The 12,491-nt window shown below is 39.5% G+C and overlaps 1 protein-coding gene and 1 long non-coding RNA gene across 2 annotated transcripts in view; both read right to left on the bottom strand.

Annotated features, from left to right (window-relative positions):
- LOC117949530 overlaps nt 1-2,032 on the bottom strand; it is a 15,839-nt gene extending 13,807 nt beyond the window's left edge. The window contains exons 1-2 of the long non-coding RNA XR_004657708.1: nt 1,793-2,032; nt 941-1,015 (exon numbers count right to left, since the gene is read on the bottom strand). This is a non-coding gene — a long non-coding RNA (uncharacterized LOC117949530). The remainder of the gene's footprint in view (nt 1-940; nt 1,016-1,792) is intronic.
- Nucleotides 2,033-7,908: 5,876 nt separating this feature from the next.
- The window catches only part of poc1b (POC1 centriolar protein B), a 46,124-nt gene continuing 41,541 nt past the window's right edge, over nt 7,909-12,491 (bottom strand). The window contains exons 11-12 of the mRNA XM_034878903.1: nt 9,892-10,212; nt 7,909-8,689 (exon numbers count right to left, since the gene is read on the bottom strand). Of these exons, the coding sequence (XP_034734794.1) occupies nt 8,531-8,689; nt 9,892-10,212 (480 nt within the window). The 3' untranslated portion in view covers nt 7,909-8,530. The remainder of the gene's footprint in view (nt 8,690-9,891; nt 10,213-12,491) is intronic.

Genomic DNA, 12,491 nt, shown 5'->3' with positions numbered 1-12,491 from the left:
GGAGGAAAGCAAAGAAAAGACAGAGGGACAGAGATGATCCAAGTGACACAGTTACTCACATGAAGAGAGTGTATCACGCATTCAGGAGCCATCAGGCCGGCTGTGTGAGAGGTCTGTTGTTGATGTTCCAGATACACGCTTAGAAACACAGCTTTACTTGGACTCGTTTACCACATCAGCAGCCAGGTTAGAAATGTTGCTCTGTTTAGTTCATTAAAACTATGGTCGTTTCCAGACTGAAAGAATTAATCTGCATTCTCTTCTGCTTCTGGCAGAGGGGGCCTACATGTACCAGCATGCATTGTGTCTGAGATTATCAAAGGGAAGCCGGTGAGCACGTTTACCTGACCTGTTAACCTTCTTATCACATCCGCCAATGAAAGTTCTGTGCTCGTTAGTTTAGAGCTGCGTCTAACGATTCAATTAATCATTAGTTCATTATTATTTCTTGATGAATTCATTAGTTAATTAGTCTAACATGTCAGAAAAAGTGAAAAATGCAATTGCAGTGACCCAGAGCCCGAGATGTCATCTTGAGTATTGTTTTGTCCGACCAAAAATCGCAAACCCAAAGATATTCAATTTACTTTGACATAAAACAGAATTAATAATCATATCATCACATTTGAGAAACTGTAACAAGAATATTTTGGCATTTCTGCTGGATACATTTTTTAAATGATTAAACAATTACCAAAATAGTGATCGATGGACTAATTCATTTCAAAGTCTATTAAGTGTTTGAGCACTAGTTTATTATTCTGCAGACAACATAAACCTCAGTGTGCTATGTTCAAAGACAGTAAGAAATGTGATGGGTGATGTTGGTTGTATAATTTGGAAGACAAAAGGAAAGAGAGAGAGAGAGAGAGAGAGAGCGAGAGAGAGAGAGAGAGAGAGAGAGAGAGAGAGAGAGAGAGAGAGAGAGAGAGAGATTTACCTTCATGTAGTTCCCCTGCCATCCATTGACGTCAGAAGAATACATCAGTGGAAGTAAACTGGCTGGTACAGTTGGCTACAGAAAACATTCAGATATTATAGACATGCTATCCCAATGAATAATACAGACAAACAATATTGAAGTGTGTCCATTTAAGGTAAAACAGAAAAAAGTAACAAGTAAAGACTTGGCTCCTGGTAGTTTTTTAGTTGTGGCCCAAAGTATGAGAGGAATTGGCAAAATGATTGCCTTAGTGAATTTGAATGTAACAACGGACAGTCTGGGCCTAGCTAAGTCAGTAAAACAAGAAGTTGGACAGGCTAAACTAAAAGAGACCATTTTAGAGTAAATGGTCAGAAAGGAGAATGATCTTTTACATTAACCAGCAGTGAGGAGTTGTAACTTGACTGTGTGTGTTTGAATTAGGGACAGTGATTGGGTGAGTGAGTGAGTGAGTGTACGTTAAATAGGATATGCCAGTCAGAGCAGCCACCCATATCCCATATGGCACCTCTCCCCCCCACATACACCTTTTGGTGGCAGTAGGTTGATGTTGTGAGTCGGTCTAAAGTCACTGTTTAAGTTTCTTGATCGGCAGTTCCTCTAATGGCCACTAGATGCTGCCTCAAAGAAAACTTTGATTGCATTGACATGTTTGAAGCCACTTCACTCCAGAAATACAAAGTATACACATACAATGTGTCTTCTTTCTCTGTCTCATCTTTAGGTCAAATTCATGAATAATCAATGTGAAAATACTTCACAGCTGTGTGGTAAATAATAAGGATTAAAGTACTTTTCTTCACAAAACAACATATGCACACCGAAGGCTATGACAAGAGTTCCACTCACCAAACAGGTTGTGGACGACCAGGAAGGAAGGATGTGTGATCCACTAGAGTGACCTTCGACCGATGTGGCTTTAGACCAATAACACGCCAAGATGCCAGGAAGTCCACCTCTTCCTTATCTGAGGAACGGAGACGGCTGTTCCCACGTTTGGGCCCTTGTTCCAGAGAAAAAGGAACCAGATAAAACAGAAAAAATGAGCCCTGTCGGAAGCACGGAAGCATTTATGGGAAGGGAGTAGGACAGATTTGTGATTTTGTTCTGAGTCTTTGGAGCCAAAATGCAAGTCAAACTATTTTTTCACGTCTCGAATATTGCTCTTTAAAATTACATGGTATTTGAATGCTTTCCTTTCAAAGCTGTGTTCGTCTTTTACATAACTACGACCAGTCTTTGAAATACATATGCCCATACCTTAAGTCCAACCAGGCTCTGATTATTTATCTTTTTATTGATGCAGGATTTTAATAGGTCAAAAATTGAGGCTTCAATGTATTTGCTAGCAAGTATCAAGTCAAGGCTTTAGTGAGTCAAACATAAAGTGTTTTTAAGTGCTCTTTTTATAACTTTAGCCCAACTCAGGTCCCAGTCTAGAGTCTCACATTCTGATTCTGATCTAACACTGATGCTCATGTCTGTACTACACACCCACCTAAAGTATTACTATTGTAATAAAGTAAACTATTGTTGATTTGAAACTAGTTTGAACATTTTATTTGGAAATTTCTATGGTGGAATGTCAAGGCTTTGAGCATGCTTTTTCTCTAAATCTCTCCAGCTCTTCACAAAAAAAGAAAAAAAGAATGACTCTGTAAATATAATCGTGTTGGGAATTTGTGAGTGTTTTTCCAGGACAATTTTGAAAGGGAATGTTTTCGACACATGAAACAATGGCCATTTTCACCCAAATTCAGCCCTACATGTAGTACGTTTCTACTGACCTCCTCTTTGACTGATGCAAATAAAGCGCTCAGGGGTAATTAAGATAACTGTTCAGCAAAAACATTTGCTGACAAACAGTATACTATAAAACATGTCGTAGTCACTGGACCATAACTGGATGCTATGTAAATATCCTAAACAAAGGAATGCAAGTCAGAAAAGACACATACAATTTGACCATGGATTGTTATTAGTAGAAGCTCTCTATCGCTTTTCGTGGCCTATTGGATGGTAAGAAGGTTATGAACAGCTTGGCTAAATGTCATGAAAGTAAAACTATTTAGGGTTTAGTACACTGTGTCCAGGATACAGGAAGTTTGAGAATAAACAAATAACATTTTATTGGCCTACAAAGGAAGGGAAAGGTGAAGCTGTTAGGCCTTGTGTACATGCATCCCTCTGTTTCCTGTGAGTAAAGGAAAGGAACAGGAAGGCAGAAAGAGAGAGAGAGAGAGAGAGAGCGGGGATCAAATGACAACAAACAGATCACGCAGGAGCGGAGGTCCCTTTGAACCGTCCCCCCGCGGAAGTAAGCTTTTTTTTTCCTGTGCTTGCTCTCTCTTTCCCCTCACTTTTTTCTTTTCACTGGAGATAAGCTTTCAACATGCTAAGCCCTGTAAAAACAGGCCACGAGTGTTGAAGCTGAGACCAGTCCACAAAGATGTCCCAGCATGCTGCGCTGCATCAGGCTACTGCGGCTCGTGTACTCACTTTGTCTTCATTGTGTGCAATTTTTAAGGGGGAAATGCAGCGTGCAAAGTTGATAAATGAACCCGGCATGGTTGCAGGTTGAGAAAGTCACACTGTAGAGGACTTTCAGTAGGCCACAATCAGTATGTAAAATGTTCTAACAAGAAAACATCTAACATTTACAAGTTGGGGTTGTGATTAAAACAATAAAAAACTTAATTATTTAATCCCCTAACATTAAAATACAGCAGAGTATTGCCAGCGAGAACCCTTCTCTCAGGGGAACATATTCTGGCAATACACCAAGGGTCAGTTCATGCAGATGTAAGGCTGTGGCTTCTTTTTGATTCCAAATGAATGCCACAGTTCCACTTTAGAACATGAACCAAAGGTGCAGACCTGTTGTAGATCAGTGGTTCCCAGACCCAATAAGGTCACAACAAAAAAGTGAAGGTTCACAAGACAATTATCAGGGTTAGAAAGCAGAAAATATACATTTTTGCTTTAAATATTATGATTGCAAGTAAACATAGTTTGTTTTAAGAGGTTACAGGCCCAACATATTAGGATTATGTGTCTTTCTGGAGTGTATTTCTGGAGTCTATATTATATTTATATATTGTAGATCACTAGTATTTGGTACTTTAGGAACTACATCAAAAATACATTACCATGTTTTACCCATCCATGATCTGTAGTTTCAGCAGCTAAATATAATAATAATACAGCTATAGTTCATGATATTGGGCGTTAAAACATGGACATCACTAATGGTTTTTAGGGGGCATTTTTCCAGGACACAAGAGCAAAAGCAAAAGGATTTGTGACAAGTGCTTGGAGGCAGCACACAGGTCACAGTGGGAAATGTCAATCACACATTTGCTTACTGTGTCTCTTCCCTCACTAGTTCAGGTCCAGATGCAAAATACTGTTTTACCTGTTGCAATTTGCACCACATGATCCCCAAAAGAGCCTTTGCATGCTTGTCTCCTGTTGGGAAAAACAGGTTTTATTTTAACAGATCATCAGTAAAAATTGTAACTGTTAGACGCGTAAAAATGAAAACCTGTTTTTTCTTTTTTTATGAGTGTGACAACGGAAGCAGGCTGTTAAACCCTTCTGGCAAACAGGCGGCATTTTTCTGGCCGAGGGAAAGTCAAACAGCCACATAGAAAACAAACAGAGGAGCCATTAGATGGACAGCGTGCAGGTTTCACTGTTTAGCTGGCCCTTTCTGCACCTATTTGAACAGGTGTCAGGGTGTGTGTGTGTGTGTTAATAGGTGGGCCCATTACATAAACTACAATCAATTATTGTTAAGGCCATATCCTATATATCATATAAGATCAGAATGAGACTCACTGTAACTCAATAAGCGTGGGTGTGCTGGATCTTCCTCTCCTCCTGCCTGTTTCCTCCTCTTCTTATTTCTCTTTCCACTCCCCCCTACTTTGTCCCTGGCCTCTGTTTATCGCCTTATCCCCTGAAGGGGGTTAAGGGGGAATTTCTGAAAAGATTATCCTCCTGTTTTTCAGAAGAAAGCAGGAAGCGGTAAAAAAGAGAGGCGGAGGACGAGCAGGAGAAGAATAAGGTCTGTTGATTCAGTTGGGAGCTAAAGATAATGTTTGCTTTCCGCCTCACGCCGGCTATGAGACAACAACTTTACCATGTGGGGTAAAATGACAGTTTACACAGAAAGATTGTGGCTAATTATTAACTTTTTGTACAAATGCAGTCAGGAACCAGATTTCTTCTTTTCTTGTCAGGGTGGAAAAACCTGTAAAAAAGCATCTAGGATGCCCTCAGAACTGACACTTTCCACAGAAATGCAGACCTATTCTTTAAAAGGAGGGTGACTTATCTCACTTATCTGCATATTGAACAATCAGAGTCCAACAATGTTTTATTTTGGGCAGTTTCATTTTCTTTGATAGAAAAGAGTTCCAATAAAACATGTCGGAAGTGGAGTAACTAGATAAACACGTTTCTGTTAATGTCACTTTCCAATGCACCACAAACACATTTCCAATCACTTTGTGTTGGGGTGATGGCTGAAATGGTAAAAACAATCTGCATGGCTAGATACCATAGAGGTAAGAGAGAAAATGTTTTTTTGTAATGTGGGTGTACTGACCCTTTAAATGAGCAAACAATTATGAGAGATTAAAATCTCCACATTTTTTTCTATGAACATCCTTCACATCAGCAGCAGACAACACTAGAGGATAACTGATATCTGACTAAAAGTTGATCAGTTATTCTGACAAATCAAAATATATAGTGTACATATTTGTCTATCACTAAGATATGTCAGGACATTGCTTCACCAAATACTATCACAGCCTATATACCCAAGAATCAACATATAAATACAAACACAGTGTCAACTTTAAGCATGAGCCCACCCGGTGGCGAGTCAACAATAGCCCCAGAACTCCTTCGTCGATATCAACAGAAGGCCCCTCCTCCAGGAAGCTATTAACAGGTTATGGGATCATGTTCCCAACGCACTAAAGAGACACACACAGAAACAGGTTTACACCATGCTGGCGTGGGCAGTGTAAAACAAGGCCTGTGTGTACTTAATGAGATCGAAGTGGAAGTGAAGGCGGAAATTGGTTGTTTGCGTGTGACTCTCCTGTTTTTGTACACAGAAGGTTTATTGCTTGTGTTTCCACTTAATAAGAGCTTACATTTTTGCACAGTGAGATCATTTAGGCTGATTTGCATTTCTTTAATGAGTCGCCTTTAAGGTTCACATACAATCTTAGAGAGCGTCGTTTTATAGTGTTAAGTGTATTTGGAAATTTGAAATACTTCTTCTAAGCACTTTAAGGACTCAGAATGTTGATCTGGATAGTTCAGGCGTAACCTTGAAAACAGTTGACAAAACAATCTCAACTCAAGGTCTACTTAGTGGCTCTTTCCGCAGTTTTAAGACAATGTGATATGGTCAAAAAATGTCAGTACAAATAAGTAAGTGGACCTTGAGTGAAGTTCAATTCCAAAATCTAGTCTTTTTCACGTTCCCTCTGATTGATAGATCTTGCAGAGTTCCATCCATCTGCAACCGAAAACCTACTGTAAAACAAAGACCCCAAACAGACCCAGATATGTCAAGCACATTAACAATAGCTACCTTTTTACTGGTGTTAAAAATTAACTCTAAAACTTTGCAACATAAATTTGTTGCATATTCAGAAACATAATTTAATTTATGTTTTGAAATATAATGCTTACAACATAGGAAACTAGTATAAACTGAGAGTAAGTCATGGTCTAGAAAATGGGATTGTGCTCTTTAAAACAAGAACTGTGGTGATATAACAAGACAGATGTAGAAACCGGTTAGACGTTAGTCTAAATCTATTCATGTTTTTCTTTTGAAATTTACGTTTCTGTTTTTGTATTTCACCCGTTTGTGCATCTTGTCTTTTGTCTGTTGCATGAAAGCCCATGTCTTCCACCGTTCCTGCAGTATCCTCTCTGCAGTGCGTGAACTGGATTTGGAAAGAAAAACATGCAGGAAGAGGAGGAAAACCAGTGAAGCCAGAGAGGAAGGGAAGGATGTGGTGGGAGAGAGCAAACAGCAGCCAGCGGAGAGCTCCCTCTTTGTGTGGCTTTTTTAGTGCTTCCTCCCGACCCGGCCGCATCGCTCACCACATCTCCGCCGCTGGAAAAACATAAACAGCTAAAGTCTCCACGTTGGGCGAGAGCAAGCCAAAACATTTCACTGTCACTGGTGGAGACAAGAGGCACTGTGACACGTATCACACAAACAAGCGTTACCAGATAATAAACAAGAGTTACAGGGTTGTATGGGAGCCCACGGCCGCCAGTCAAACAAAATGAAAAAAAATGGTATAAGTCAAGGTAATGGAAATTTCAATATTTAGGGTAAATTACAAGTTCAGAGGTATCAAAGTACTTTAAAAATATTTAGTAAGTTATGTTACTCTTGACTTTCTATGAGAAGTAAATCTCATTTGACACTAAGTCATAATGCTGACTTAAATAAAGTCCTAACTGACATGACTAATAAATCTAACTTAGTATGTTATAAGATATACACTTACTATTATACTTGGATTTTGACATAATACCATAACTCAGAATGGCTTTGGTATTTCAAATCTTTGACTTAGACTGTCAAAGCTTGACTCATAATTGTTCAGTATGGTAAAATTATTTTAAATTATTCACAACTTTTCACATTATTGGCTGTATTGGGATTCCATTTTGGGACCAGTCCGAATAGAAAAACATTACCTGGTATGACCTATCAGAATAAAGGTCTGGAACATTAAAGCTTACTTATTAAAACTCAGAGAAAATTATTTTATTTTTTTACCTATAAAAATGTATACTTATTTGCACACTTATAAAAATAAGTGTGCAAAAAAAAAAGGGCCCAAATTGTAGATAATTCCATCTTGCAGACGTAAGAGTATGTTTAAGGGGTTGTTATAAATCTTCTGTCTGGACAGAGATACCGACAAAACTAATAACGTGTGTGCAATTTAAGTATATCATTTATTTATATAAATTATATCAGGTGCATTTGAAGTAATATGTAGCACTTTTTAAAAATTACAAGAAAAGATGCAAACAGATACAAATGAAAGATGTAATTGTAGAAGCCACCAACTGCTAAAACGTGCTAATAACACAAATATACAAATACACACACACGGGCCATACAGCAGACGAGCATCGTCTGTTTTCATAGCTGCAGCTGTCCCAACTGAATGTAAAATCCACACACACACACACACACACACACACACACACACACACACACACACACACACAAAATGGAATGTCCCAGGGTATGCTTGGCTGCACAGCTGGATATCCTTAAGAGGTGAAGAAAGACATGAAGAAAATACATTGCCACACACACACACACGCACACACACACGTCCAAATCCTGATTAACCCACTGACCCCTGAGAGAGACCACCAAAGTGGACATTTAGAATCACACACAGACACACATATGTGCATAGACATAAGCACACACACCCATGTCCAGCAGTCTTGGGGTTAAGCAGTACGACTCGGTCTGTGTATGTTTGTGCTGCAGTCCAAGAGAGGGTGTGGTTGAGCTCAAGTGAAATGGACAGGTGATCTATCCGTCTCCTGGCTCTCCGTCCTCCGCCTCTCTTTGGTTGATAGCACGTCTTTGAGAAGCTGGGACTGGTTGAGGAGACACTCCTTCAGCTTGTCCTCAGTCAGGGTGAGACGCTCCTCCAGCACTGAAACAGTCTTTGTGTTGGGGGGGGGGGAATCATTATAAAGCAGTCATAGAATATTATAGAAGTGGAAAATCTGAAGAGCAGAGATTAGTCTAAGAGCCTTGAAATCAATAATGTCTCCATTATGGAAAAATAACATAAGAGCTAATGAGAGACAGGAGAGGCGTTTAGGTCTTGTGACACATCAGGGTGTTTTTCCCAAAGAGAGCAGCATTTAAGCCTCGATGCTGAGAGTAGCTCATCAGCAGGGTTCTGATGATACAATTTTTTTTTGGAAAAAAGATATTCATAGTTTGTTTTACAGCTCATTATGTTTCACTTTTCAATCACTTTTTTTTAAGATTGAAAGCAGAAATTGAAGCAAATAACTTAATTGTTTGCCACTTTGTCTCAAGTACAAAATAAATCCAGCAGCAAATTAGATTTATTTTGAATTTTCTGGAAGATTTTCTGGTATAAATGCAGAGCAAACTCAAAATGTGTACATTCTTGTGTGATGGGTATTCTTTTGCGTGCATACATATTCTGTTTGCTGTTGATAAACACATGAGATGTGAAATGGGAAAACTACTATTAATTAAAATGAAGATGGAACATCAGCACTTTCTTTTTAAAACAAGAAACTCTGACATTCATTCATTATAGTATTTCCTAAATTGATTATTTGCTTTCAATGTCTCAAACTTGGTACGTATGGAAACTCAAAGGTTAACCATTAAACCTACTTGTGTAGGGGTGTGAAACATGCGGCCCCTGGGCAAGAACAGGCCCTCCAAAGAGTCCAATCAGGCCCACTAGAAGACTTTGCAAAGAGTGAAAATTGCAGAGAAGTAATTTATTCCAATTCCAAATTTACCACTTAAATCTCAGAATAAACAAGATTCTTTTTCTGTAAATTTACAGAGTTTTTCTCCGAATATTAACCCCCTTTTTTCCTACAATGTCCTTAGAGCGCCGTCATAGCAGAAGCAACCTGCATTTGCCAACAGGAAGCTGACAAGAAAGTTTTACTGCTCTGGCCCCTTTGAGATGAAATTAGGGTTATGTTAACTAACTAAACTAAGTTTGACACCCCTGTTCTAGTGGCTTTTGGGTGCCTCTGAAACTTTCATATTTTCATTTTAATTTCCCCATTTTTAAGATATTTTTTGGGGGATTTCACAACGTGACAATATCTCGAGTTAATAGTTTGGATCTTTACTAATAACTGACCTGCGTGAGAACATCCAACTGTTGAACAATGTGCAGCAGGGTGGAGTCCAGACATGATGGATGTCCAGAGAGAACTTCCAGGGGGTGTGTCTGCCCTCTCTCCTCTTCCTCTCTCCTTCCTCCTCCTCCCCCGCTTTCCCCAGTCTGGCTCCAAACAGTCGTACGTGCCCTACCAGTACTCTCGTTTCCCATCCATCCTCCCACTCTTGAACTGGCCTCGCCATGCACCGGCAAACCGTTGGAGTGGTGAGTGTTGGCGTTGGAGTGGTGACTGTTGGCAGCGCCGTGTGTGGGCGCCGTGTGTGTTCGACCGTTTGAGAGCTGGAGATGAGAGAGAGAGAGAGAGAGAGAGAGAGAGAGAGAGAGAGAGAGAGAGAGAGAGAGAGAGAGAGGTTGTCAGCTAATTGATTTTTTTAGTGCATTGTGCTCACCTTTTTTTGTGCGTGTCTTTTCTTTCTATGACAAATATGTAGTGCTCAGGTATGCCATGAATCTGTCTCTTGTCAAATGCATTGCATCCAAGAAGAAGCCCACACCAAATCAAATCACCATCGTGACACCGTGACATTTAACTGAGGAGATGGCAGTAGAAACAGAGGAATCTTAAAATAACATCCCATTTAAGGCGTTCAGGCTGATTCAAAACTCGCAATCAGGAAATGTGTAGGAAGCAAAGAGTAAGAGACAAATAGAAAAAGAATAACATTCTTCTAGAAAATGTTAGTGCGCTTCCACTGTAAAACTGCATTTAAAAACATTTTAAACAGCTTAAATGTTTAGGCAGCACTCCAACAAGTGAAGGTAGAAGCTCAAATGCTCAGACAAATTGAAATGTCAGTGGAGTTGTAAGCACTTAGGGCCGCAACTAATGATTATTTTAATTGTCATATAATCTGTTGATTAAATTCTTGATTAACCAATTAGTTGTTTGGCCAATAAAATGTCAGACAATAGTGAGAAATATGGATTAGTGCTTTGGAAGGCTCAAGATGCCGGCCTCATATAGCTTGTTATGTCCACAAAAACAAGTTAAATTTGAATTTATTAAGTCAAGACACTGAACCCCGAGTTGCCCCCGGTGCTGCGCATCGGAGTGTGAATGTGTGTGAATGTTTATCTGATGAGCAGGTGGCACCTTGTACGGCAGCCCTGGCCACAGTGTATGAATGTGTGTGAATGGTGAATGTTTCCTGCAGATGTAAAAGCGCTTTGAGCAGTTGTTAAGACTGGAAAAGCGCTATATAAATACAGCACATTACATTTACATTTAATATGCATTGATACATAATGCTTTTCAGGTTTAGCTAACATCCTTCCTGCCTTATTGTTCTGTCCGTGGAGTAGGCCTTGAGCCTGTTGTAACTCAGCAGACTAAAGGAGGTGAATCACACTGCTGGATTACTGACTGAATGACCGACTGACTAACTTGCTGGCAAAAGTTCACAAGGTTATTTGCACAAGGCAGGAAGAGTGAGCAAAACAGAGAAAATCTACTTCTTTTCATTTGACCTTTACTTGTATTGAGAGTGGTCTTGACAAAATGATTTTCCTTTTCATAAGTGGAGAAAAAAAAATCACACGGTGGAAGACCGGACAAAGAGAGAGAACATTATGTTCGGTTTAACCAGGGACACGTTTTCCTCGTTCATCATGTATCTCGGCAGAGACAACTGAGCATGACTTCACATTTAAATAGTTTCACACATGCACAAAAGAAGCTTTACCGTGAGACACGCTGCCGCTCAAGGACACAAAAAAAAGACTTCTGCTCCAACTTGGACTAAACATTTTAAACTATGACTTACAAACACACACAAACAGATTAAAAGTTTCACGAACTGAGTGAAGTGCATTCATTTATTAATTAACTGATCAACAGGTAAAAGTCGGCTGTTGAATAGTTAAAATGAAAATCATAATTACCAAGGGCCAACAGACACGTCTTCAAACTTCTTGTTTTATCAGATGAACAGTCCAAACCCCAAAAATATTTAATAAAAAATGATTTGTCAGCACAGTGGTTCAGTGGTTAGCACTTCTGTGGTTAGCGGGCACTGCAGAGTTTGATCCCTGGTCGGGACAGGGCCTTTCTGTGTGGAGTTTGCATGTTCTCTTCTGTATAGCCTACTACTGACTTACAGTGTAGGCTACGTCTACATCAGAGGAAGACATTGTACTACTATATTTACCTGACAGAGAACGGGGAATTCAGAATGTAATCACAAAGACAAGGTGGAGTAATCAGACATAGCCTCATAGACTTAAGGCCTTGTGTCATATAATCGTAGACAAAATTTAACATTTCAGCGGAGGACGTATTCATTTCTAGTGGCTTGACGGCTAGCGGTGAAGTATGGATTTGATTCAGCGACAGAACTGATATTAGTGTTGTAAGTTAGTGGGAGACTTAATTAACCCGACCCAGGGTGAGTCTGATGAAAACCGATGTATCTGCCCGGTTCAACTCTGAGATTTTCTCGCATTGCACAGCGCTCTGAAGGAATAATCTCAGAGATTATGTTAAATTCTGCCAGCTCACAGCAATTTAATACAATAGTATATATTTAATACATACATATATACACACACATACATATATA

Source organism: Etheostoma cragini, chromosome 8 (genome assembly GCF_013103735.1).
Source record: "Etheostoma cragini isolate CJK2018 chromosome 8, CSU_Ecrag_1.0, whole genome shotgun sequence".
Lineage (NCBI taxonomy): Eukaryota > Metazoa > Chordata > Actinopteri > Perciformes > Percidae > Etheostoma > Etheostoma cragini.
This window is presented reverse-complemented; position numbering and strand designations above follow the sequence as displayed.